Source organism: Nyctibius grandis, chromosome 30 (assembly GCF_013368605.1).
Source record: "Nyctibius grandis isolate bNycGra1 chromosome 30, bNycGra1.pri, whole genome shotgun sequence".
NCBI lineage: Eukaryota > Metazoa > Chordata > Aves > Nyctibiiformes > Nyctibiidae > Nyctibius > Nyctibius grandis.
The window spans coordinates 1844482-1869912 of NC_090687.1; the positions used below are offsets into that span (position 1 = coordinate 1844482).

The 25431-nt window shown below is 60.4% G+C and overlaps 4 protein-coding genes across 6 annotated transcripts; 1 reads left to right on the forward strand and 3 right to left on the reverse strand.

The window, feature by feature from the left end:
• Positions 1 to 24: 24 nt before the first annotated feature.
• Positions 25 to 3825, reverse strand: NME3 (NME/NM23 nucleoside diphosphate kinase 3). Of its 3 annotated transcripts, none has more exons than XM_068420036.1 (6): positions 3751 to 3825; positions 3445 to 3575; positions 2825 to 2926; positions 2387 to 2499; positions 1311 to 1447; positions 25 to 894 (listed from the first exon to the last, which is right to left on the reverse strand). In XM_068420036.1, exons 1-5 carry the CDS (start codon positions 3794 to 3796, stop codon positions 1330 to 1332), a joined length of 510 nt encoding a protein of 169 aa, XP_068276137.1. In that variant the 5' UTR covers positions 3797 to 3825; the 3' UTR covers positions 25 to 894; positions 1311 to 1329. The 3 variants fall into 3 exon arrangements, with proteins under 3 accessions (XP_068276137.1, XP_068276135.1, XP_068276134.1); XM_068420034.1 differs by having other exon boundaries at positions 25 to 996; XM_068420033.1 differs by having other exon boundaries at positions 25 to 1447.
• Positions 3826 to 5558: 1733 nt separating this feature from the next.
• On the reverse strand, positions 5559 to 12036 carry SPSB3 (splA/ryanodine receptor domain and SOCS box containing 3). Its single transcript, XM_068420083.1, has 7 exons — positions 11995 to 12036; positions 10915 to 11063; positions 8870 to 9047; positions 7936 to 8123; positions 7601 to 7703; positions 6991 to 7116; positions 5559 to 6583 (listed from the first exon to the last, which is right to left on the reverse strand). Exons 2-7 carry the CDS (start codon positions 11041 to 11043, stop codon positions 6237 to 6239), a joined length of 1071 nt encoding a protein of 356 aa, XP_068276184.1. The 5' UTR covers positions 11044 to 11063; positions 11995 to 12036; the 3' UTR covers positions 5559 to 6236.
• Positions 12037 to 12423: 387 nt separating this feature from the next.
• NUBP2 (NUBP iron-sulfur cluster assembly factor 2, cytosolic) lies at positions 12424 to 17407 on the forward strand. The gene is made up of 7 exons (XM_068420084.1): positions 12424 to 12472; positions 13781 to 13899; positions 14618 to 14816; positions 15154 to 15308; positions 15527 to 15637; positions 15951 to 16020; positions 16453 to 17407. Exons 1-7 carry the CDS (start codon positions 12454 to 12456, stop codon positions 16596 to 16598), a joined length of 819 nt encoding a protein of 272 aa, XP_068276185.1. The 5' UTR covers positions 12424 to 12453; the 3' UTR covers positions 16599 to 17407.
• Positions 17408 to 18946: 1539 nt separating this feature from the next.
• IGFALS (insulin like growth factor binding protein acid labile subunit) lies at positions 18947 to 21355 on the reverse strand. The gene is made up of 2 exons (XM_068420285.1): positions 21340 to 21355; positions 18947 to 20760 (listed from the first exon to the last, which is right to left on the reverse strand). The coding sequence occupies exons 1-2, from the start codon at positions 21353 to 21355 to the stop codon at positions 18947 to 18949; spliced, it is 1830 nt and encodes a 609-aa protein (XP_068276386.1).
• Positions 21356 to 25431: the final 4076 nt, after the last annotated feature.

Here is a 25431-nt window from a genome sequence, read left to right on the forward strand (position 1 = left end):
GGGAAAAGGAGGGAGACTTGTAGGTTGAAGTTGAACAGATTTAATGAAATGAAGAAATCAATATAAATGACAACACAAAACAGACAAAACTATAACTTATCTAACAACTGGCGAGTTGCTCCAGGAATCACAATGAGGAAGAGGGAGGAGAGGCAAGGAGAGCAGGAAGAAGCCTCCCCTCTTCCCACCAAGCCCTTATAGTGAGCTTGATGTTAATGCTACAGAACACACCTGTGGGCCAGCCTGGGGCAGCTGCCCTCGGCTTAGCTGCTGATGGCCCTGATCACCATGGCTGGCCACCAACTGAAACCAAATCCCAATGAAACCAGGACACCCTCCCAGCAGAGAAGCTCCACCATCAGACAAGGAAGATCTCAGTATCTCCCAGAGCTCGGTGCCAGGACTCCAGATCCTGCACTGCGCATAGGAGAGGATTAAGTGGTCCTCCTAGTCCTTCCTGAGCCCCAAATCCATCCCCACCTTACTCTCACCCTTCTATTCTTGTGCGCACGGTGCTGCCGCTTCACCAGCATGTGTCAGTCACCATGGAGGGATGCTGGGTCAGGCCAGGGGCTGCGCAGCCAGCAGTGGAGGCCCATAGAGAACCAGAGCAGACCTGGAGAAGCTCCCAGCACCCACAGCCAGGAACTGGAGCCAGAGAAACTGGGCATTTAACAGCATTTGGTGAATTGTCCTTCCGTGGACTCGCTGATCACGTCTGAGGCCGGGTGAACTTGTGCCAGCCCTGGCACGCAGCGCTCCCACCAAGAGAGAGAGAGAGAGCAGTGTGTCCTGTCCTTCATTCCTTGTCTTGGGAGGGGCTCTTACCCCAGGGGAGAACTTTCCCCCTTCTCCCATAGCAGCCTAATTCTTTAAAAGCTGTTGGTGAAGGACCTTATAGAAACACAGGTAGATGGTATCAGTCACATCACCTCGTCGTGACCAGAGCACCTCTCCCAGCAGCGGGGAGCACACGTTCTCCTGTGCCAGGCAGGTCTGAGAACACACAGGAACAGGCACAGCGCCCAGTTTGCACTTCAATAAATCACCTTGAGCTACTTGGGATTTAAGATGCTGCAGCAAACAGAGCAACGACACCCACTACTTACTAGAGCAGCAAGAGAAAAAGCAATAGCTGCTATTGCAGGGAGCTGAACTGCAGAGTTACACCCCCAGAGCAGCGCCCGGGACCTCTCCACCCACACGCAGAAACCCCCACAGCACGTGGCACCGCAGCAGGATCCACAGCCAGCCCAAGCGGCTGCGATGAAATGGATGGAAACGCCCCGTGCCCAGCCAGGAAGACGTACTTCCCTCGGGCTGCTCCTCTCACGCGTAGATCCAGTGCTCGGCTGTGTCCTCCCAGCAAGTCAGCTCCTCCAGGCGGAACCAGAGGGAGATCTCCTGCCGGGCGCTCTCAACCGAGTCGCTGCCATGGATCACATTCCTGTGGGGAAGAAGAAAGGGATCAGCTGGGACTGGGCAGAGAGGCAGGAGAGAGAAGCTGCAGTCTGGAAAATTTCACCTTGACCAATTTAATTAAAGCAATTGAGCCAGTCGCACCCTACAATATTCTTTCCCACCACAGAGCCCTCCTCCTTCCAGCTCAGGGGCTGTTTGTGGTTACGCTGAACATGGCTCAGGTCGTGGATGTGCAGGAGCTGCCAATTCCCAGCACTCCTTCCTCCTATGATGAGGAACCATTTGTTTGCTCCAGAGGAGCTGCAAGTGGCTGTTGATCTGGGGTTTGCCTTGGGTTTATGTCAGCAATTCAAGTTTTGCCTCCAGATTTCCCCCCTTCCTTCTGCCAAAGTAGGTCCTAAAAAGCAGGTTTGGTGTCAGACACCACGGAAGAGAAAGCTAATCCAGAAGAGTTCGATAAAAGCAGTGTCTAACACAAGCCAGGCTGCAGCCACCCGAGGTCACAGCTGGTGGATCTTCACCAGTGAAGAACCTGAGCACATGCAGAGCTCCGCTTGGCTTTCATTACAGACTCAGATGCCCAGTGGAGCTAGAGCAGCTCCCCAGGTGCCCTGCTCCCCCAGGAAAGGGCTGAGAGGGCTCCTCCGTTCCTCTTCACAGCCTGACTGTCCCGATTCCCCAGAGCAAAAGACAAGCAAACCCCAACTGCTTTCAACAGGGAAGAGCTCAGGACGCAGGAAAGCCCCCAACCCAGGCTCCTCCTTGTGGCAAAGCCAGCCCCAGAGGCAGAGGTCAGCTCAGGCTGCTCTGCAAGCTGCCAGAGGGAGACTGCTCTGATCTGAGCACAGAAGGGAGCAGCTCTGCTCTGTGGATGCAGACTCATGCGGTTCGGGCAGGCCTTGCACAGGAACGCCTGGACAGGATGCACAGAAATACAGAGGGAAGGAAAAGCCCAAGCTCTCACTTGCTGACTTCAACGCAGAAGTCTCCTCGGATGGTGCCAGGCCTGGATTCGGCCGGGTCAGTCTCCCCAATCATTGTGCGAACTGTCTTGACCACATCCAGGCCCTGCCAGACCTACGTGACAGCAAAACAAGAATCAGCTTCCACAACTCCCCCAGCAGATCCCTGTCTGTCCTCTAAACTCCCCGCCTGAGCCACCTGGGAGAGAGACAGCAAAGGGTCTCTCTTTAAACAGGCTTTGAGAGTTGATTTTGGAAAATAATCAGAACTGTCTGTGGATTTCATGTACCGCAGAAAATGCCCGTGCAGTTCAGTACAGCTTCAAGAGGCCTCCTGAAGAGAGAGGCCACCTTGTTTCCATCGTACCACGAGCCAGTGCCGCTTATACTTTGCACTTGCTTTCTGTTCCTTGGTTCGGGAGAACCTGGCCAGCACTCACCATGGCCACCACGGGCCCAGAGCTCATGTACTTCACCAGCCGGCTGTAGAAGGGACGGTCGCGAAGGGCGATGTAGTGCTCCTTCAGCAGCTCCTCTGAGGCCTGGGCACAAAGAGCACAAAGCTTGGTCTGCTCCGAGCAGGTGGGGATTTGGGCACGGTCTACACCTCAGAGATGGGATTAAAGCTGGGTAGTGCATGTTACAGTTAAGCTCCCGCACAGATGCTCACTTCCAACAGTGAAACAGCTTTACTCTGCTGCAGGCTGACCCAGGGAGGGGAGAAGTTTCTAGGTCAGAGAAGCAACACCAGCCAGCTAAACACACCCATGTACCAGAGCCCTGGAGCACACAGTTCGAGGGCAGGCATGCTCCCCACAGCGGGAATCACCCCTCCAGAAGCAGTTTGGGCACCTGGGTGCCAGCACCCCTCTGACCTGTGAGGGTCTGCTGCCCGAATGACAACAGCAGGCCGTACGAGAGGTGGGACAGGCAGAAACCCTCCGGGATTCACCAGCAGAGCTGGGGGCCTGCGGGGCCGCCCGACCTTGCTCCAGCCTGGGCCCGGGGCACCAGGGGACCCCCCGCCCTGGCATCAGCAGGGCCGAGCCGGGCCGCTCACCTGCAGGAGCTTCAGCCCCACCAGCTGCAGGCCCTTCCTCTCGAACCGCCGGATGATCTCCCCGACCAGGTGCCGCTGGACCCCGTCCGGTTTGATGGCCACGAAGGTGCGTTCGGTGACCCCGCTGCAGGCTGCAAGGAGAGGGTGGAGGCGTGAGGGGGGGAAGGCACCACCCTGGGCCCGGGGCCCTCAGCCGCGGGGGCACGGGGGGGATCCTGGGGGCACGGCGGGGGGGGTCCCGGGCCCGCAACCGCGGGGGCACGGGGGGGGGGCACGGGGGCACGGGGGGGGGTCCCGGGCCCGCACCGCTGTGGAAGAAGCCGGCGAACAGCCCCAGCACCAGGCAGATCATGGCGGCGCCGCTCTTAAAGGGGCCGCGCCCCGCCCCGCCCCGCGCTCTCCGCGCCCCCTGGGTCCGCCCCGACACCCGCCCCCGGCGGAACGATCATGGCGGGGCCGAGGAGCGGCGGGGTCGAGATGAAGGTGGCGCTGCCCCGTTCCCACGGCAACGGGGAGGGCGGGAGGATCCGTTCCGGGCCACCCCGGCTCCCCCCTGACCCAAGGCCGCGGTACCGGGGGCGGCGGGTCGGGAGGAGCGAACCTGCGGGAGAAGCCGTGTCTGAGCACCGCGGGGGCCCTCGGGGTCCGTGCGGCACCTGCCCCGAACCCCGGGCCAGGGCGCTGCTCCCCTCCGAGCGGCCCCGGGCAGGCCGGGCCGGCCTTGCCTTGCGTTCGGCTTTTCCATTCTCATGGAGCCCGTGAAAGATGTGCTTGAAAGCAGCGTGCAGAGCACACGGCCCTGGAACCGCTCGTGTTTTGAAGCGCAGAGATTTGCGTTAGTTCTCATCTGTGCGCAGCCCTACGTTTTATTTATCCCTGTCTGGGCAGCCTGTGGTTCTGCCCGGAGAAGTTCCCAGTCCGCCCAGCCCCGTCCAAGACCAGCGAAGGACAGGCTAGAACAGGGTCTGTGAGGAGATCCGTGCTAACGCTCAGGGGAAAAAGGTGAGCCAGAAGCAGCAGCGGGATGTTGGCACGTGGTGCGTGCCCAAAGGCTCTCAGCTGCCATCTGAGGCTGGCTCCTGCCCGTTCCCACCGAGGAGCTGCCCCTTGGAAGGCCCTGCTGGCCCACCAGAGATGGGGAGGGGTGGTTCTTCTGAGCTTTATCCCCTGCTCCTGGTATGTTTGGATGAAGGCTTAGTCGTGCATCCTCCCTGTAACAACGGGATTGAGCCTTGCAGGGGAGGTTGGAGTCGAGTCTTAGAGCATCTGTGCTAACTGCTTCCTCCTCCTGGGTGCTCACAGGCCTACGGAGAACGCAGCACAGGAGATGAAAAACGACTCCTGCTGAGTGCCATCCCAGTGAAATCAGACGTCAGTACCAACCCCGACCTTGTCCTGGACCTGAGCACACAGAGGGACAGTGGGCCGTGTCCATTGGCCTCCTGGTTTTATCTGCCACATCTTGGCAGTGGCTGAGCTGCTGCTGGCATGGCAGCGCTGCCGGGAGCCCGGCCAGGGGAAGCAGGTGATTTTGTTGCAGGACAGAGACTTGCCCATCAATAAATGTCTTGTTACAGATGCTTTCTTCAGCATCTTGGCTCTCCTCTCCTCTTTTAGCTGCCCCAGCTTTCTATCCCCTGGCTGGAAAGGAAGCTGTCTCCTAAGAGAGAGAGCCCTTTGCACTTGGCTGATGGCACCAGCTCAGACCTAAGCCACCCGCAAACGCACTGCTCACCCCAGGAGAGCTCCAAGGCCAGGAAAAGCCCCACGAGCAGAACCACGGGCCGACCGCAGGCCCCACAGAAAGCGGTCGGGCACTGCGGGGCCTGGAATGGCGCTGGCATCCAGCGCGGCAGGGGCGGCAGACCCCGCGCGGCTCTGCTGCCAGGCTGCTGCGAGCCCCCGGTGCTGTGGTGTCGGTCTGGCTCCACTGAAGCTCCACCCCAGCACAAGAACCCTCCCCGGGGCAGAGGCAAGGCCATCTCCACTGGCTTTACCTCCTCGCTGTTGCATCTAAAACATCCCTCCAGGCTGGCAGCTGCGCTAGCGTGGCTATTTTTGACAAGCACCTTCAGATTCCTGCCTTCAAGGGCCGCAAGAGGAACAAAAGACAGTTTTTACTTTTATTATTGCAGTTTAATACAGTCTTTGACAGAGGAGAAGCAGCAGGAGCCAACATGCAAAGCAACTAAAGGCATCGGGGGCTCGAGAAAGATCACCAGCAGCTCAGCTCGTGTAGGTAACGGCTCTTTCGCAGCAGCGGCGCGGATGCACCTCTAGGAGCCCGTTTCCCCACGTGCTGCTGCTCGGTCGTGTGCCACAACGTGACGAGCTCATCACAGACACCAAACCACCACACAACAGTTAGGAGGAAGGGGCTGGTCTTTGATTTTGTCTTTTGATGAGTGAAGTCAGTTATTTGAGTAGAGTTTGCTAGAAATACGCTTCGAAACCGGCAACTTTAGATCTTGTCCCTGCTGCGAGTCTGCAGAGAAGAGGGATCCTTCAGGAGGAGGTGACGGCTTTGATAGCAAGTCAGGAGATGAAGCTCAGGTACTTGGCTGCAGTTTTACCTCTTTCACAGAGCTGGGACCTCTAGGAGTCAACGGGTCTTCCAATGCATGTGATGGATGTTTAGGCTAAAGATTTCCAACAGCGTAAGAGAAATCTTTGCAAACGAGTAGAAGTGGAAGTCCCCGTAAAGAAAGAGGTGTGTCAGGCCTGGCCAGCCCTCGCAGACAGCGGCACCAAACCCCACCCGCCTCCCTCACAGCAGTTCATCTGCAGAGACATCATGTCCTCCTGCACCTCTTCCTCTGGCAGGCCTCTGCGTCTGAGCCACAGGAGCTGTCTGAGTCGCTTCCCGATGAGGAGGAGGAGGAAGGCTTCGACGTGCTATAGTTCATGCTCAAGACCCACCCCAGTTTGTTTTGTAGCACCTGCTTGAGTCCCGGTGGCAACGGCAGCACCTCCAGCGTGTCCACGTAGTCGGGCAGGAGCTGGCGCAGGCGGTAACAGCAGAGGTACTGGAGGGACGTGCAGCTGGCGCAGGAGCGGATCACCTTCATGCTGCTCTTGGCCGCCGTCGAGCACACCATGGGGTAAAACTTCTTGTTCTGCAGCTTCGTGGCTGCAACCCCTGCCAGGGGACAGCATCGGGGAGGTTTCACGTTAGTTCTGATGAGGTGACCTCGCTCCTCCCCGCTACCCTGCACCTATTAACTACAGAGCTGTTGGAAAACGCTTGGAAAACCTGGTCTGGTGGAAGGTGTCCCTGCCCGTGGCAGGGGGTTGGAACTAGATGGTCTTTAAGGTCCCTTCCAACCCAAACCAGTCTGTGATTCTATGAAACAAGCTTCTGAAATGCCAATCTATTAAACAACAAATGTAACCTTCCTCCCGCTCACTTCACACCTTCATCTTCTACTTCACCAGCATTTTCTCCAGCAGCCCTGCTGCAGCCAGACCCCACATTCAGCCACAGCGGCGCCGCTCCCCCCTGCCAACCCCTCTGCCCGCACCCGCTGCGGCTGCCCTGGCTCTTACCGATGCATTTGCGGTTTTTGAAGAACGTCAGCGTCCCGTGCCACGTGTCCAAGTGCACCCCGATGATGGAGCCTTGGCCAAACCTCGAGGAGAAGTTTGTTTTGTCTCCCTTGTGATGCAGTAATCCTTAAAACACAAAAATGGCGTTCAGCAGAAAGCCTGCGCTCCATGAACCCATCCCAACTCCTGTACCATGAGTTCCCACCGGTACAACCTGGCTCTGTGCCTAAAAAACCCCTCCGTGCCCAATCCCTGCCCTCCCACCCCAGAGTGGGCGATGAAAAGGGGAAGGCTGAGGTACTGCAATACCAGAGTGCAGGCAGCGGCACTGAAACCCCCCATCAGTGACGTGCAACCAGCAGTCCCAGCGCCCTGGGGGCTCGCACCAGTTTTAAGGGGTCTGCAAAACACCGGCAAGGCGAGATGCACCTAGAGCTGCAGCTGCAGGTGGCCGCTCCAGTTGCCATAACAAAGGGACTCGCAGGCCTGGTAGCCTTTTTGGCCTCAATCCCATTCAGAACCTTTAATTCTCAACCCCTCGGGACAACACTTAAGCCCGCTGCTGCCCTCCCAGCCACCGTGCCCTCTGCCACCGCCCTGCCTGCCTTACCTGTGTAGGAGAGTCCCCAGCTGTCCTCGTCCTTGCCCAGCAGGCTGCAGAAGGTGTGGCGGTACTTGTCCAGATTCACATCCGAAGTCCCAATTCCCACCATCTGGGAGGCAAGGCCAGGAAGAACACAAGCTTAGTGCCTTTTGACACAACAACACACAACCCACCCTCCACCTCCGGCTCTCCCCTCCTTTTCTTGGCACAGTCCAAAACACCCAGAGGTTTTGGTGTAGCCGAGCCAGAGGTTTCAGGCCGAACTGCTGCAGAAGCTTCCTGTCCTGCTCAAAGAACACTGGCCATTTCTGTGCACCTGTAAGCCACTCTGCCCCACGTACCATGTCCGTGCCATACACCGGGGAGGTCATCTTGATCTCCCAGAAGTGCTGCCCCTCTGCCAGCTCCTTGTTCCCCCGGATGGCGGCGGTGCCGCAGCTGTACTCCATGTGGAAGTTCACCTTGCGGTTGTCGCAGCTCAGCAGCGTGGCTGTCGACTTATTCAGGTCGTCCCACACCCAGTCGAAATCTGCTCAGGAAGCACAGAGGGGACAAGGATGGGCAAAGGCCCTCAGGGAGCTAAAGCACAGGTGGACATTTGCTCTGAAGGCCTGTTGGGGTTTTATTTAGGGGTTTTTTTTACCATTAAGAGTCAGTCCTAAGCTGTGCACATCAGAGAGTTGTTTGAGGCCTGAACTATTCTGCAGTGTCCCACTGGGGATGGCTCAGTGCTCTGAACCCGAAGCTGTCGGCATTACCCAGTCCCCATTTTGGCTGACACGAGGCTCTGCAGACCCAGGAGGAGCCTCCTTTCTTCCTACACTTCTCGTAGGCTCAAGGGGTAGCTCTGCTACGCCACAGGCTCTCTCGGCCAGCCCAAGCCACCCTCTGCTCTGAGCACGCCCTGCGGCACAGCTGGGCACCCTGCCAGCCATACCGGGGATCAGCGGCAACAGGGCTGTAACCACAAGGGCTGGTTTCACTGGTGGCCTCAGCTGGATTTGAAAGCAGCTCCTCAGAAGTGAACCCTGATGTGTTAAGACGTTCAGCACTCAGCCCCTGAAACATCACCACAGGGACGTGCTTGTCATCATCCTACAGTCTACGTGGCCTCGAGAGGTAAACAAAGGAGCGGCGCACACTGGGACAGAGATAAGGGCACCCACGGAACGCACAGGACCCGTGCAGGGGCGCAGTCCGTGCCGCCAGGCCAGGACTGGACCCACCTCAACCCCCAGAGGACTACGGCGGGCTTCCAGGGAGCCCCTTCCTTACACTCGTCCTCCTCGCCGCACCGGCAGTCCTTGACGCGGTGGAGGGCGTGCAGGCTGGAGCAGTACGGCGCTTCGCTCTGGTTCTCGCAGTTGCAGTAGGACTCTCCGGTCACGGGGATGGCGCTCGGGATGGAGGGCGAGAGGGAGGAGAACTCCGGCTCCGAATCCGAGTCGCTGTGCTGCCGAGGAGAACCGAGCAACGGTCACAGGGTCACAGAATCACAGAATCAACCAGGTTGGAAGAGCCCTCTGGGATCATCGAGTCCAACCATTGCCCTGACACCACCATGGCAACTAGACCAGGGCACTAAGTGCCATGTCCAGGCTTTTCTTAAACCCCTCCAGAGACGGTGACTCCACCACCTCCCTGGGCAGCCCCTTCCAATGGCTAATGACCCTTGCTGAGAAGAAATGCTTCCTAATGTCCAACCTGAACCTCCCCTGGCCAAGCTTGAGGCTGTGTCCTCTTGTCCTAGCGCTGGTTGCCCGGGAGAAGAGGCCGACTCCCACTCCGCTACAACCTCCCTTCAGGTAGTTGTAGACTGCACTAAGGTCACCTCTGAGCCTCCTCTTCTCCAGGCTAAACACCCCCAGCTCCCTCAGCTGTTCCTCGGAGGTCAGACCCTCCAGACCCTTCACCAGCTTGGTCGCCCTCCTCTGGACTCGCTCCAACACCTCAACATCTTTCTTGAAGTGCGGGGCCCAGAACTGGACACAGGATTCAAGGTGCGTCACTACTGCACGCCCCCAGGCTCAGAGAGCTGGGCTGGCAGAGGTCTGCGAGGGCTGGGGGACGTCCCCAGGCTCGCGCCGGTGGCAGCACGGCTGCGTTGTGCCCCGGCCTGGCCTGCCATGCCATGACTGTGCCAGTCGAGTGACCCTGCTTTGGGACCTGGCTAGCGCCTGCCTGTGCTGCAGAGCCCGCTCGGCACCAGGCACCGTGCCATGCAGGTTCTGATCTTTGTGCCTTCCAGGGGTGAGGAGCTGTCACAGCAGACACGCAGCGTGACAGCCCAAGGCTTTACCACGCGCATTTTTAAGCAAAATCTGCGCTAAAGCTCTGGTTTCCAACGGGCAGGTTAGACCCCAGCCAAGGTATCACAAAAGCAGAGCACACGGCTGAAACCCACCGCTCCCGAGAGCCTCTGATGGAGGAGGGAGGGAGGCAAAGAAGATGAGGAGGAACAGGGACAGGGAGGCCAGGCAGGGGAGAGGGCAGGACAGAGGGGAACCAGCTACGCAGTACGGCTGCAGCGCCTCACGCCAGCGCTGCGGACAGGCCCACGGGGAACCTACGGGAGGATTAAAAGGCTTTTGTTTGCTTTCATGCACGAACACAGAAACTTGATTTACTGTTCCCCAAAGTGTCCCTGCGCTGGATGCTGGAGGAGTCAAAGCCCCGTCTCTCTCCCTGTGTTATGGGAGGCTTGGTGTCCCCTAATGGAGTCTCTTACCACAGATTGCAGCGAGTTACTCTGGGTTTACACGCTGGCCAGGTGTACCTGCTCGTTATTCACCCCCACGGCAGACCTTGTAAGCAGTATTTAAAGCCAAAAATCCTTTAAACTCATGTTCTTGTAGCTGTGTAAGACAGTGGGACTTGAAATGACTCAGGTTTACTTGTGTACTGCCCACCCCTCCTTCTCCAGCCTGCGTATTAAAATGCTTCATTTCTGGCTTCCATTGGCCCTTCTTAACTCCTGCTATCTAGAAATCCAGCCGTTCCTGTAACTGCAGAAACACAAAGCTACTCTGGCTGCAGAGAAAAGGCTCGTTTTCTGGGAGCTCAGTGCCTGGGTTTGGACATCGTGCTCTGGCAGTGGCCTCGTAAGGCTTCAGCCTAGTTCTAAAGTTCCAGGAGCGGTTCCTGGCGTCCCCACTGCTGCACTGGGAACTAAACTCACAGCCTCAAGAACCGGGGAGAAGAGTGAAGGATGGCAGAGGTACTACCTGCTTGGTTACACAGACCTTGAGTGAGTGCCTGCTGTTGGGGGAGAGGAAAGGTTTCCCTCGTGTCGCTTCAGAGCCGCCCCAGCACCAGCCTACCTGCCCATCGGAGTCGTAGCCCCAGCCACGCGCGCCGGTGGCCAAGGCGACCGCCCGGCTGTCCGCCTCGCGCCGCACCCCGCTCAGGAGGAAGTGCCAGGCCCTGCTGCTCCGCGCGCGTCGCGCCATGCTGTTCCGAGAGAGGTACGCTGCGGGGGGCAAGGGGAGGGGGTTACACAGCGCACGGATCCTGCGTCTGCCTCTGACCACCGACCTGGGGAGCGGCAGGGTTGCCAGCCACCGAGACACGGCCTCCCCGGTGCCTGGTCACCCGCCAGCAGCTGCCTGGGCTCTGGCTGTGCTGGTCGGCCACCTGCACCGCCCTGGCCACTGCCCTGGCCACTGCCACGGCCCCTGCGTGTGCCTGTCTGCGGGGAAGGCTGTTCACCTCCGAGCAACTGCCCACAGAGAGAAAACTTTGCTCTCAGCATATGGGGTGGGGGAGAGACCTCTTTCCTGCTCGCTGAAGGGAAACCAGCCTTTTCACAGACCTGTCCTGACTCGCCTCAAGGGCAACAGACAGAAGCAAAGCAGCTGGTTCTGCGTCCCGGCTCAAGCAGAGATGTTATTCAGAGACAGATTTCCACGGGCTCCTTCCCTGCCGTACAGCCGGACAGACCGCACCAACTCCCACCCACCACCTGGCAGGTGCCCAGGGACGCTCTGCAGAGCTCCGGGCATCCCTCCCACCGGGAGCAGGGGGTTCTCCCCTCTGCCAAGCCCAGCCGTGTTGGGAGAGCACCCAACACCGCGCCGGAGCGCCCCTTCTCCGGCCTGACAGGGCACCCACAGCAGCACGGCACCCGCGGTTCCTCCAGCCGGCCCCCACCCGCTCCTCTGCGCTTCGGCCCAAGAGCTGACCCCGACGGGCAGCAGTGACACCGCTCCGGGCCAGGGGGCCGGGCCCTGGACGCAGCCCCGGCCCAGCCGTCCCGCGTAGCTGAGGCGCGGCCGGGCCAGGCCAGGCCAGGCCAGGCCGCAGCGCTTGGGCCGCACAGCCCGGCCCAGGCCCAGGCCTCGGCCCTCGGTTCCCCCCCGCGCCCCGGCCCGTCCCCTGCCCCTGCCCCAGCCCCGTCCCACCTGCCTGACCCGGCCCGGCCCCGCAGCCGCGCTCTGACCTACTTTCCTCTCCCGGGTCATAAACAATCCTCTCTCAGCACCGCCCCCTCAGGCACCCATTGGCTACATCCCCTCCATGCCCCCTCGCTGTTGGCTGAGCGCCCCGTCGCTCACAGCAGATGAAGGAGTGAGGGGGAGGAGCCTGATGAAAGCCCGGCGCCATTGGCTGCGACCTGTGTCAATCATCTGGAAGCCGCGCCATTGGGCGGCCACTGCGGAGGGCGAGAGCGCGTCGTGGAGGAAAAACACTAAGCCCATTGGCTGGCAGAGGGATAGTCAGAGGGTTGGATTGGCTGCGGAGCCTTGGAGGGTGGGCTCCTGGTGAGCGCGCCGCTCGCGATTGGGGACGGCGCCTGCCAGTCCGTGGGGGCGGGGCTTTAACCCGGCGGAAGGCGGAAGTGAGCAGCGCTGGGCAGCAGCATGGAGGCGGCGGCCGGGGGTAAGCGGCGGTGGGGCCGCGGCCGGGCGGTTCCCCGGTGCAGCCGGGCCGGAACCGGCCCTTCCGTGGGGCGGGGGGTCCCGGGGTGGCCGGGCCGGAACCGGCCCTTCCGTGAGGCGGGGGGGTCCCGGGGTGGCCGGGCCTGGCGGGAGGCCACAGCCCATCTCGCGGGGGACGTCCCGCCCGGGGTGGCCGGGCCTGGCGCGGGTTCGGGCCCAGCTCCTGTGGGGGCTCCGGGGTGACCGGGCGTGGCCGGGTGCCCTGGTGATGGGGCCCGGCTCCTGGTGATGGGAGCTCCGCGGTGCTAGGGGCCCAGCTCACACCGGGGGCCCGGTTACTGGGGGATGGCGCTGGGCTTTGCCGGAGGCCCGGGCCTGGCTCCCGCTGCGGGGAGCGCCGAGTAACCGGGGCTGCCGGTGTCACCGGGCCGGTCTCCCGGGAGCACCTCGCTGTGGGGCTCTGCCTCTCCCCTCCCCGGCCTCCTTTTTCCCCCCCCTCCCCGTTACCGGGTCCAAGCGCCGTTACCGTCGGTGGAGGTGCGGATGAGGTCCGCCATGGTGCGCGCGGGCTCCATCCCGCCGGTGTCGGTCCCGGTGTGATGCCGGAGCGGCGCGGGGGCGGGCCGGGCCTCCTGCAGTGAGTCAGTGGCCGGCGGTGACGGGGCGCCCGGGAACGCGGGCCCAGGCGGGTGTTGTTTGCTCGGCTGCGGCCGGAGCGCCCGGTCCGACCCCCCGCCACCTGCACACCCCCGGGCCGCGGAACCAGCCCCGAGCGTTCCCCGCTCTCAGCCCCGCGTTGACGGGCCGTGGCGGCTGAGCCCGAAGCGGAGGCCCGAGCAGCGCTGACAACGCAGCGAGAAACGGCAGGAAGGCTGGAGAGGAGCGTGGGGCCGTGGGGAGGCAGCTGGTGTGGCGGGGAGGAAGGAAGCGCCAAGGGGCTGAGCTCACCGCCAGCCTCGCAGCCCTCCCCGAGGGGCTCGGGCCCAGCCTGGCGCAGGCACAGCGTGACGAGGCCCTGTGGGTGTTTATTGCTTTGCTGCCCAATTGCTGCTTAGGTCATGAGGACAAAGCCTTTCCATGCAGATTGTTTACTGCCACTGCCCATAGTGTCTCTTTTCTGATGGCCAGAGGGCTGTGGCACATCCACCTCTGCCTTCCCTCTCCCTTACACTTAAACCAGCCTTGTCGGAGCAATGACAGCCACCGTCCCCCTCAGCAGGGACCCGCATCTCTGCGCTGGCCGGGCAGGTGCTGCCGTCTTGCATCAGGAGAGATTCTGATGCCTCCTTGCTGTTCTCGTTCCTCCCAGAGAGCAGCAACCTGGCCGGGGTGCGGCACATCCTGCTGGTGCTCTCCGGGAAGGGCGGCGTGGGGAAGAGCACCATCTCCACCGAGCTGGCTCTGTCGCTGCGGCACTCTGGGAAGAAGGTGAGCGAGATGTTTGTGGGACGCTGAGCTCTGTCTTCTCCTTCCCGGCCTCCAGCTGGGCTGGGTTTTGCTCATCCTTTGCCTATACATGTCCTGTGCAGGCAACATATAGATCTTCTGTATGAAAATGCTGTTTGTGATAGTGGCTTGAGTGTTTCTTCTTCTGTGCGTGCTTGATCCAGCGCAGGTAACCGCAGTTCTCTTCCCCTTCATCCAAAAGACTAAAATGATCTGAGATTCGTTGTTGTTTCTGAAGCCAAGTTGTTGTTTCTGAGCAATGACTTTGCTGGTTTGTGGTGTAACACACTCTCCCTTTGTGGAGTGAAGGGGGTGAGCTGAAGGATGGGTTACGATGAGGACGAAGGGGAGCTGGGTGGGCATGAGACAGGCTGAATTCCCTGAGGATTTTTTTTTAAAGGCTCTCTGGAGCCAGTGCCACTTGGATCCTGACAGGTATCTGGTGTAAAGGTGTCCCCAGAGTGCTTGGAAATACCCAGGAGATGCTCCTCGGAGGGAAGGAGAGCAAGAGGGCAGTCAGACTTCAAAGCAATTCTTGGAAACTGTTTCAAATCTGGCTGCTGAGCTTAGAGGCCTTTCTGCAGAGTGCTGCGAGCGGCTGAAATTCGGGTGCCGCCTCCCCCCAGCCAGGGAAGGAGCACGGCTGGGTGCTGCCGCTGTGCTCAGCCCTGTCTGAAGGGCTCTGCCTCGTCGCCCGCAGGTGGGGATCCTGGACGTGGACCTGTGTGGCCCCAGCATACCCCGCATGTTCAGGGTGCAGGACAATGACGTGCACCAGTGCGACAGCGGCTGGGTCCCCGTCTTTGTGGACCAAGACAAGAGCATCTCCCTCATGTCCATCGGCTTCCTGCTGGAGAAGCCGGATGACGCCGTGGTGTGGAGAGGACCCAAGAAAAACGGTACCGTTGGGTTTTGCTGTTCGTGGCCACCTTCTTGTGTGAGGAACCTTCTGTGAACCCTCCTGGGGGTGGTGTGTGTCCCTGCTGGGGGCCAGGCTTTTCTGGGCAGGTCGTTCCTTGGAGCAAGACGAGGTTCTTGTCCCCCAGGAGCGGGTTCAGATCACTTGGATGGGGAGAGTGCAGCTTGTGTTGTGCTGACAGACAGCCCTGCCACCTCTCCCTGGGCCCTTGTCACCCAGGGCGCCTCCTGACTCCTGCCCTGCCTGGCCCACGGCTCCCAGGGCACCTGCTGAAACCTGGTGGGGTTTTTTTTTTCTGCCCTCTTTTATTTCCATAGCTTTGATCAAACAATTTGTTGCTGATGTGGCCTGGGGGGACCTGGACTTCCTCATTGTGGACACGCCACCGGGCACATCCGACGAGCACATCTCCACGGTGGAGGCCTTACGGCCCTACAAGCCGCTTGGAGCCATCCTGGTCACAACGCCCCAGGTACGGCAGCTGGCTGGGGCTGAACTGGAGCTCCTGGGCAGTCTCCTGCCTCTGGGCATGGGTTGGAGGGGGGAATATGCACCCCAGGGTGAGCGTTTGCCCAGGCCTGTCCATGGCTGCTTGTTCTACACTTCTGCCTCTCACTTGCATGTGTGGAGCAGACCCGTGGTCTGTCTGGACAGACGGACACCCCTAACCTCTGCTGCTCTCCCCCGCAGGCCGTGGCTGTGGGAGACGTGAGGCGAGAGCTGACGTTCTGTAAGAAGACGGGCTTACGAGTTCTCGGCATCGTGGAGAACATGAGCGGCTTCGTCTGCCCGCACTGCTCGGTGAGTCTGTGGGCACCGCTGGGCTGTTGCGGGTCCTGGTTCGTGACGGGGTGTTGTAGGATGTGGTGCCTCGGGTGGAACATCAGCAAATGCCACGAGGGTGATGCTGTGAGCCAGGGAGATGAGAACCTGCTGCGTGGCAGCTTGGGAAGAAGCCGCTGGCTCTGCTTTCCTAAAGAGAGCTGGGGAAGGGCAGAGGTGAAGGCAGTGCCCTGAGGCTGGAAGGTGGAGGGGAGCTGGTTCTACTCACGCTGCCCTCTCGCCCAGGGCTCTGGGGTTTTTGACTCACTGCTTTTGCTCTTCCTTCTTCCAGGAGTGCACAAACATCTTCTCCAAAGGGGGAGGTGAGGAGCTGGCCAAGCATGCTGGGGTCCCCTTCCTAGGTGAGTGGCCTCTTGAGCAGAGCTCTCTGTGCTTAGAGGTGATGTGGAAGTGGTGACGATCAGCAGCCTGCTCTGGCTGCTGGCATCGTGGTGACAGTTAAGCAAGCGTGAAGCTGTGCAGAGCCATCCTGAAATGCCCTGGAGCCTTCCGGAGAAATGAGGGCTGAGGACTGAACCCTGCCCTCCAGCCAGGGGTGGGATCAGGGGGGGAGAGCGTCTCTCATGAAGCACTGTGCTAGGGTCTTGGACCCAGAGGGAGCAGTGGCTGGTGAGGAGTAGGTCCTGGAGAGCTCGAGGAGGGTAGTGGTTGCCCTCTTTCCTACTGCTTCCCCCAGAGGTGACTCTGGCAGGGTGTTTCTTTAATATCCTGACTCCAGGCCTTTGCCTTATAATGAGCAAGCCGTCACTCTCCCTGTTCCTCCTTTCCCACAGGCTGTGTTCCCCTGGACCCCCAGCTCAGCCAGAGCTTGGAAGAAGGCAGAGATTTCATCCAAGAGTTTCCCAAGAGCTCTGCCTTCCCCGCCTTGGCTCACATCGCCCAGCAGATCTTGGACGGCACGTCGCAGCGGAGCTCCTGAGGAGGGTACGGAGCTGGACTCCTGCTGGCTGAGCCTGGCAGCACCCTGGCTGAGCCCCTGGCCTGGCAGCACCCCGGGGGAAGGGGGTGCAGAAGCTGTTGAACTATAAAACTCTCTCTGAGGGGTGACAGAGGGAGGGGAGAGCACGGCATCGGCGCCGCTGACGGCGATTCAGAAAGGGAAGCGCTGCTCCATCACCCCGGATCCAAAGAGACCCCGCGCGGGCGTTCTGCCCACACAGCAGCACCCTGCTTCTTGCCCTCTCGACGTGAGGGTGCTCCGCCCAGGCGGTGCAGTTGTTCCTAGCCCCGTGCACGGAGCCAGCCTTCTCCTCAGCCAGCCGTTGTGCAGGTGCTCGGGGAGCTCTGGCTTGTGTCCGCGGCGTCTCGCACGCTGCGGCGCTTCTGGCGATCACCCAGCGCAGCGACGGTGGCCAACGCCACCGACCGTTCTTCCCTCGCTGAACCCAAACGGCACCGATCAGCTGGATCATGGCTCCATGTGCTGCTGCGTTCTCCTGCCGCTTTCCTTGCGTGACGGATTATATGGTACTTGGTTCAGTGGCTGGTGAGTTCATGCTGGGTGCTCTGATGTGGAGCCAAGCCAGGCCGCCTCGCTCTGACAGATCGCTGGTTTGTGATGGGCTGATGAGGGCACGGGATGTGCTTTGCGTGAGAAAACGTCCTTAGGACATCTGAGGGCTGCGTCCTGCCGTGCTGCAAACGGGGCCTTTTTGGGCTGCTGGGGGGTTATTGTGACTCAGGAATATTTTTAAAGGTTCCAGGCAGTAAATACTTCTTAAAATCCAAGTCTTTGACTTATGTTTTTCCACGGCCTCAGGCCTCATCGTAGCTGTGAGTCTTGGTATCACGAGCACTTCACGTACACCAAGGTCTTTCCTGCCCTCCCTGCTTTCCTTGCTGGGGTTCAGCTAAATCTTCCTTCCTTCCATACCAGCTTCAAGGTCCAGGCAGTCCCTTGTCTTGCTGAAATCTGCCCTGGCAGCCCTCTGTGGGATGCTCTCCCATGGCTGTTCTCCACACCCCTGCCACACATGGGGCTCCTCCATGTCCCTGGGTGGTTCCTGCCTCATTGCTTCCTGTCCTGTTCCCTTGGACCTCTTTCCATGGCCCCAGAGCTGCTGCTCCCATGGGACCTGCCCTCCTTGCAGGCTTGAGTTAAGCTGGGGTAGCAAACGAAGGTGTCCTTCATCTTATCTCCTTTCCTCCTGGACTCTGAGCCCCTCCTGCCTGCGCGCCCTGTCTGCGCTCAGGACTCGCCCTTGCGGTGCTGTTTTGGGGAAGCAGGGGGAGATCTCAGGTTCCTCCTGACCAAACTGGATTATAGCTGGAGGAGCATCTGTCCCTGCTCCTGCTGCGCCCGCGGTGAGGACTCACACCTGACCAGGTTTCCCCACGTGCAACTTTCCTGGAAAATCTTGTCTGACCTTTGGTCACTTATCTGGGATTTGGAGAGCTGGGCAGCGGGGCTGGAGTCTGACCGGGCTGTTGGCTTCTGTGGGATGACCGGCCACCTCTCGCTCCTTGGGCACATGCCACCCACCCGGGGCTTGCAGAAAACTGGCTGCAGTCTCCTCCAGCACCCTGAGGAGCCTGCGCTCCTCGCCCTGTGTCTGCCAGCCCCGAGGGGCTCCGATAAGAAACCCCGGCCGGGTGCGGCACGTGCTTTGGAAATAACATACTTACAAGGTGGGTTGCGATAGCTCCAAAGGTTTATTTGTCAGCTACGATTTATCAGGTAAGTGACGTGCGTGGCTTTCTGCGCCCTGCCTGCACCTGCTGGTGCAAGGGATGATTAAAGCAAGTCGTTTGCCCCCTTCCCTAAACCTACCGGGGAGCTCAGGGGGGGCTTTTAGGATTTCTCGGCTGCTCCGTGGCAGGAAGATACTTTACTTTGTCCCAGTGACAAGTCCTGGCCCCGACAGGGGTGTCCCTCGCTGTGGGGAGGGCTCCAGGTGTAGCTTTTCCCCATCCTGGAGGCTCAGAGATGCTCGTGTTCCTGATGGGAGCTGGGAGCGGCCACGCTAACCCGGGGGCTGCTATTTAAATATTAAAGGGCTGAAATATCTCAGTTTGAAGCCAGCAAAGCCCATGTGGGGAGCTGGTGCCCATCTCCCCCTGCCAATGGCCGGGGTCATGGTCCAGTATCGTGCGGGCACAGCTCCTTGCTGCTGCCCCGGGGAGGTGGCAGCGGCAAAACTGGGCTAAACTGGGGTGACCGCAGAGCCGGAGCTCCTGCTGCTGCCCCAGGAGCCCAGGGTGGGGCTGGGGAGGAGGCAGTAGGTGAGGGTCCGTGGTGCATCCCCCCAGGAAGGGCTGGTGCATGAATCAGCAGTGAGCAAAGCTGTCCTCGGTGGTGTCGCGGAGGTCCAGGCCCGCCACGGCCGGCGGGTAGAGGCAGGTGAGGTTGTTGTAGGTGTAGACAGGGACATGGGCATCGTCCCCCTCGGCCACGGACTGCACGAAGCGTGGGACCACCACGGGGTGCTGCAGGGTGAAGTCCCGCAGGCCCTTCAGGGAGCAGTTGCAATGCCAGTTGTTGCCCCCCAGCCACAGCTGCTCTAGGGCGAAGGAGGCGCACAGGAAGCCCACGGAGAAGGTCTCTAGTGAGTTGTTCCTCAGGCTGAGGTACCGCAGGTTGGCCAGAGGGGAGATGATGGTGTTGTCCAGCGTTTCCAGCTGGTTATGGGAGAGGTCGAGCCAGAAGAGTCTCTGGAGCGGGCTGAAGGTGTCCTGGGAGATCTCCAGGAGATGGTTGGAGGAGAGGAAGAGGTACTCCAGGTTGCTCAGACCCACAAAGAGCTGTGGTGAGAGATGGCTCAGCCTGTTGTGCTTCAGGTCGAGCTCCAGGAGCTCATGCAGTTCACTGAAGCTTTGGTCCTCAATGACGGAGATGGCATTGTGCTGCAAGAAGAGCCGCCGCAGGCTGGAGAGGCTGGAGAAGGTGTTTGCCTGGATCCTGCCAAGGCAGCTGTGCTCCAGGTGGAGGCTGTGCAACTTGGTGACCCCCTTGAAGACATAGTCGGGGAGGACCTTGATGCAGTTTGCGGACAAGTGCATCACTGCCACGTTGTACAGCCCCAGGAACGCCCCAACCCTGATGTCTTGTAGCTGGTTGTTGTTGAGGCTGAGGACCTCCAGCTGGCCCAGCCCATCAAAGGTCCTTTCCGCCAGGTTTCGGATCCTGTTGTGCCCCAGCTGCAGCTCCTCCAGGAACTGGAGGTCTTTGAAAGTCCTGGGCCTCAGGCCAGTGATGGAGTTGGTGGACAACCGTAGGACGTGCAAGCTCAGGAGGCCCAGAAACGTGTCCTCGAACAGCGAGACGAGCCGGTTGTGGGAGAGGTCCAGCCACCGGAGGGACTTCATGCCCATGAAGGCACGGGGCGCGATCGCGTTGATCTGGTTGTGGTTCAGGTACAGCTTCTGTAGCTTCTGCAGCTTGACAAAGATGTTGATCTTGATGCCCTTGAGTGCGTTCCCGCTCAAGTCCAGCTCCTTCAGCTCGGTAAGGCTGCAGAAGAGCTGGTGCTGGAGGTAGGGGAGCTTGTTCCCGGCCAGGATCAGCTCCCTCAAGTTGGGCAAGTCATGGAAGACCTTATCGGGCAGGACCACGAGCGAGTTCCAGCCCAGGTTCAGATACCAGAGGTTGGAGAGCCCAGCGAACAGCCCTTCCTCCACCTTACTGAAGTAGTTATTGTTGAGGCTGAGGGAGACGAGGTTCTGGGTGTGCAGGAAGGTGTGGGGAGCCAAGTGCTTGAGGCGGTTGCGTTCGAGGTGGAGGTGGTAGAGGCTCCGCAGGCCGTGGAAGGCGTGCTGCTCCACGGCGGCCAGCTGACTGCTCTGCAGGTCCAGAAAGTCCAGGGCTGAGAGGTTCCTGAAGGCAGCGGCGGGCAGGAGGGTGAAGTTATTGCCGTCCAGCCAAAGGGCTTTGGCGTTGGGGGGGACGTCCTCGGGCAGGCGCGTCAGGTTGCGGGCGCTGCAGAAGACATTGAGCTCCTCGCTGTAGTCGTCCAAGCTGCAGGCACAAGGGCTGGGGCAGCGTGGGGGGTCCGTGTCCCCCTGTTCCTTCGGGCTGTCCCCTCCGAGGGGCTGGGAGGTGGTGGCCAGCAGCAGGGCCAGGGGGAGCAGGAGGGTGATGCCTGCTGCGAGGTGGGGAGGAAATGGGACACCATCAGCGTGGGGTGATGGCTGCCCTAGGGGACCCCCCTGGGTGCCTGAGCTGCTGGGTGGGTGGGTGGGGGGGTCAGTCCCAGCCCACCCACACACTGAGCAGCTGCAGGAGGTTTCAGAGGTTGGATCTGCCCTCGGGAGGGGGTGTGGGATCGACCCTGTTCCTGCCGCAGCTCAGACCCCCCTCGGGCACCCAGACCCCCAAATTCATCCCTTTATACTGCAGCAGCAGCTTCTCCCTTTTGTGGAGAAAGGCCCCCAGCCCCCTCTCCTCCTTCCCCCCCAGCTGCCCCCCATGAACTTACTCTTCCTCAGAGCAGAGGGGTCCCGGTGCCACAGCCCCTGCCTGTCCCTGCAGCCCCCACCCAGGTTTGGGCTCTGCCCTGCAAGCACCCCAGGCAGCCCGGGGGGCTCCCAAAATGTCTTATAGCAGCAGAAGGGGGAGAAAAGCGAAGGGTGACTCGAGTGCGAAGCCCCAGCAGAGTCTGAGTGTCTCCCCCCAACCCCCTGCCCTGTTGTCCCTCCCGGACGGGCGCATTCCCCTGCCTTACCTTTGCCTGCGCTCATGGTGCCGGGCAGGGCAGAGCTCCCTCTCCGCTCTCCTCCGGCCACACGCACTGCGCAGGGATGGAGCAACCACCTTGACGCCCGTCCAGCCGCCCGCCCGGCCAGGCTTAACCCCACTGCTGCTGGGACGGGACACGGGCTTGGCCCATGGGACAGCGGGGCCAGGGCAAGTGTCACCTGGGATGGGCTCCTTGCTTCTCCCTCCTGGGCTGTAACTGCCTTTATGGCAGCTTGGGGAGGGGAGGTTGCCCAGGAGGACAGGCTATGGTGGGGACAGTGGTCCTGAGGAGGGTGGTCCTGCTGGAGATGGGGTTTGTGTGGGCAGTGAGCATAGAGGGATGGATGGAGCAGCCTTGTGGGATGTCCCACGGCCATGCCCTGGGCTCCTGGAGGGTCCTGAGCAGCAGCACTGACCCTGCCCTGGGGTGAGCCCTGGCAGCGGGTCCTCACGCTGCATCGGGACCTGAAAAACACACGCTGGGGGTTACAGCATCCGCATTGCACAGGGGGTGAGAGGTGTGGGGTTACCCCTGGGGGGAGACGGGCTGGAACGCCTGAGGTTTTATGGTGATGTGAGTGGGAGATGAGTTGGAAAATGGGGGAAAAAGCTCTTCTCCAGGTGGCACTAGAAGCCTCGGGGCTGAACCCACAGTCCCCTCCTGCGGGTGTATCTGCCTCGAGGGTGGTGATGCTGCTGGGAGCACTGCTGGGCTTGAGGTGACGGCTGCGAGGGTCCCCTGGCTCCTCCGCCGGCCCTGCGTACGGTGGGGTGATGGTGGATGATGCTCCAGAGCTGGCACACTCCGCCTGGCAGCTCATCAAAACCACCCTGGGGAGGCTGTTCACCTCGTTCTGTGTCCCAGGTCATTTCCCCACCAGTGTCCAATGCGGCTTCTGCAAAATCTTTTACCAGTTTCTAGGAAAGAAAAAATAAATAAATACGGAGGAGCCCTGTGGGCCAGTGACTGCTGGATGGCAAAGCCATGGCTAACCCTTCCCCATGTCCTGGTAGCCCTCTTCCTCCTTGGAGATGCACCAGGACGGGGCTGGCGTCGTTCACATCCACAGCTCCAGGAACAGGCATCTCCCACTGGTGCTGAAACTCTTCCCAGCCCTGATCCCCCCTGTGCCAGTCCCTGAGGTGGAGATGGAGCAGGGATGCTCTCCACCACCAACCCCATGCCATGGGCATCCCCATGGGAGTCTGGCATCTCCTCCAGCTCCACAGAGCAGGTCCCAGCTCTTCAGCAATTAACTCAGGTGGTTTTAAGCAACCTTCTCACCGGCCAAAGCGGGACCGTGCCCATGGGAAGAGGCACCGGAGCGAGACAGCCAGGCTCCAGCCTTGCAGCCCAACTTTCCCACAAGCACTGTTATCTCCCTTTCCTTTTGGCCCCAAGCAGTGCTCTCCTCCCCCTCTATTTTTAATCTTCTGGGAAATTATAGATCAGAAGGGAGAAATGAGAGCTGGAGACACACGTACCCGCTAATAGGCGCTAAGCACATATTGACACAAGGTGTAATCAATCTGGAAGCTAAAAAGAGCTGAACCAGCACGGGCCCAGCCAGCCAAAACCCACACAACCTTGCTGGGAAGTTTAAACGAGCCCTCCCTGCGCCTGGGAGCGGGTTTGTCCCTGCTCCAAGAGCCCTCTTCTAGGAACAACAGCAAACAAACTGCAAAGGGGAAAATAAAAAGGGTAAATAAGCAAATCCCTTCCCCTCGCAGCTGCAGCGCAGGGAAGAGCCAGACCCATCTCCACCTTTAAACCTCCTGTGGGTCCTCTCCTCCAGCCCTGTCCCACCGCCGCCTGTGCAGGGGATGCTCGGACCCCGCGGCACCGTTGGTCCCTCTGGCATCACCGCGAATCCTGTCTGCTGTCCCACGGCACCACAGCCACCACGGGGACCTCACTTCGGGTCCCTACCATGGATGTCCGCAGCCCTGGCCTGCGCGGACCTCCCCAGATGATCCCCCCCATCATTTCAGCTCCGGCAGCTAATCTTCCTGGCCGGGACCAAAGTCTGAGCCGCCCCACCTGGTTGCCATGGAGAAGGCTGTAATGGTATTAGGAAAAGCAGCAAAATCATAAAAAAAAAGCTTTTAAACCTATTTGAACTCTCAGGAATCATTACCTTCCCCAGCAGCCCTCCTGTGCCCGCAGGTCCCTCCCCAGGGAGCTCCCCCCTGTCCCGGGTAAGTGCCACCAGCTGTCCCTTGCTCCCTGTTCTGTCCCCGACCATGTGTCCCCAACCTGGCTCCCTGTTCTGTCCCCTCCCCTCCCTGAGCCAGGGAGGGACCAGTGCTGGTGGCCCTGCCACATCTGCCAGAGCCAGGGAGGCTGGTGGGAGATGGGGAGCTACCTGGTCCATCCCCTGCCACCCAGGCGAGCGGCCCAGGGCCAGCTCTGGGTACCAGCAGGGACAGCACTGACGTGGCTTGAGCCCTGGGGGAGCAGGGATGTGACACGGCTGGTGGTGACACGGCTGGTGGTGTCACAGCTGAGTTAGGAAGTATTTTTAGCAAATCTTGCCAAACACTGTCTGCGTCTGGACGAGAGCATCTCGCGTTGCCAGGGCAACCAGCGCTGCTGCTCCTCATCCCAAACCAAAAATGTGCAAACCCTGATGCTGCCGCCCAAGAGAGCCAGGATGGGGGACACCAGCATCCCAGAGCTTGTGCCGCTCTCCTGGGAACACCTGCAGGGACCAAGGACCCTCCTGGACAGACCCTTCCAGTAGAGAGGGGCTTTGCCTGGTACCACTCACATTTCTGGTCAACCTGGCCCCCACCTATTGCGCTACGTCATTTTTCACTGGAAAAATCCCACGTTACTGGGGATGGGGACCTGGAACTGGTGGCAGAAGGTTTTGGCAGCTGCTGGCAAGGGTCCCCATGGGCATACCTGAGTGTCGGCTCGTGCCCTGCCACGGCTGCAGCAGGCTCGTGCGGGGAGTTGGGCAAGGCAGCCGATGCGCCAGCAGATCTTGGGGGTGATAATTACCACACCAGTGTCCCGTGTGGCCACATGAAACCGCGTCACTGTCACCAGTCTGGCTGGGCTGGTTGGACTGGGGAGGCAAGGACATCCCTGAGCCATGACTCAGGGTGTCCAGGGCCATCGCTGGAGGTTTGGGGAATTTCCCAAAGCCTGAGTTTGGGGGGAAAGGGGAGTCCCTGGGAGCAGGGGGGTGGAGGTGCACGGGGACAGGGAAAGGTGGGAGAGCCTGTCCCAGCGATGGGCGATGGAGGGAGCAGCCTGGTCCTCAAGGCACTGGGCTGGTGGGACGGGGCAGGAGCATGGTGGAGGGGCCGCACGCCTTCCTCCTGCCTGAGGTTGCACAGCCATGACCCCCAGTGCTGCCTGCTGCCAGGCTCTCCCTGCCTGCCCCATCCCATCCCTCCTTCTCAGCCCTGCGGGGAAGCACCGGGAGATCCCAGAATCCCAGAATCCCAGCCTGGTTGGGGTGGGAAGGGACCTCTGGAGATCATCCAGCCCAACCCCCTGCCCAAGCAGGGTCACCCAGAGCACGTTGCACAGGGTCGTGTCCAGGCGGGTTTGAATATCTCCAGAGAAGGAGACTCCCCCTCTCCCTGGGCAGCCTGTGCCAGGGCTCTGGCACCCTCACAGCAAAGAAGTTTTTCCTCATATTCAGATGGAACTTCCCGTGTCTCAGTTTGTGCCCGTTGCCCCTTGTCCTGTCGCTGGGCACCACTGAGAAGAGTCTGGCCCCATCCCCTTGACACCCGCCCCTGAGGTATTTGTAAGCATGGTGTAAAGTATTTGTAATATCTTACATAGGTTGTAGGCAACTAGTGACAGGACTAGAGGACATCTCCTCAAGCCCCTGAACCAGGGGAGGTTCAGGTAGGACATCAGGAAGCATTTCTTCTCAGCAAGGGTCATTAGCCATTGGAAGGGGCTGCCCAGGGAGGTGGTGGAGTCACCATCTCTGGAGGGGTTTAAGAAAAGCCTGGACATGGCACTTAGTGCCCTGGTCTAGTTGACAGGGTGGTGTCAGGGCAATGGTTGGACTCGATGATCCCAGAGGGCTCTTCCAACCTATTTTGTGAT

Excerpts from the sequence above, each read along its gene's own strand:
- NME3 (XM_068420036.1), bottom strand. The coding sequence starts at position 3,796 with ATGATCTGCCTGGTGCTGGGGCTGTTCGCCGGCTTCTTCCACAGCG. Across the intron at positions 2,927-3,444 it reads TGGGGCTGAAGCTCCTGCAG|GCCTCAGAGGAGCTGCTGAA; the intron begins GTGAGCGGCCCG and ends CTTTGTGCCCAG. Across the intron at positions 2,500-2,824 it reads CTGGGCCCGTGGTGGCCATG|GTCTGGCAGGGCCTGGATGT; the intron begins GTGAGTGCTGGC and ends GCTGTCACGTAG.
- SPSB3 (XM_068420083.1), bottom strand. The coding sequence starts at position 11,043 with ATGGCGCGACGCGCGCGGAGCAGCAGGGCCTGGCACTTCCTCCTGAGC. Across the intron at positions 9,048-10,914 it reads GCTACGACTCCGATGGGCAG|CACAGCGACTCGGATTCGGA; the intron begins GTAGGCTGGTGC and ends TCTCCTCGGCAG. Across the intron at positions 7,704-7,935 it reads CGGTGTATGGCACGGACATG|ATGGTGGGAATTGGGACTTC; the intron begins GTACGTGGGGCA and ends CTTGCCTCCCAG.
- NUBP2 (XM_068420084.1), top strand. Across the intron at positions 13,900-14,617 it reads TGCGGCACTCTGGGAAGAAG|GTGGGGATCCTGGACGTGGA; the intron begins GTGAGCGAGATG and ends CGTCGCCCGCAG. Across the intron at positions 14,817-15,153 it reads GAGAGGACCCAAGAAAAACG|CTTTGATCAAACAATTTGTT; the intron begins GTACCGTTGGGT and ends TTATTTCCATAG.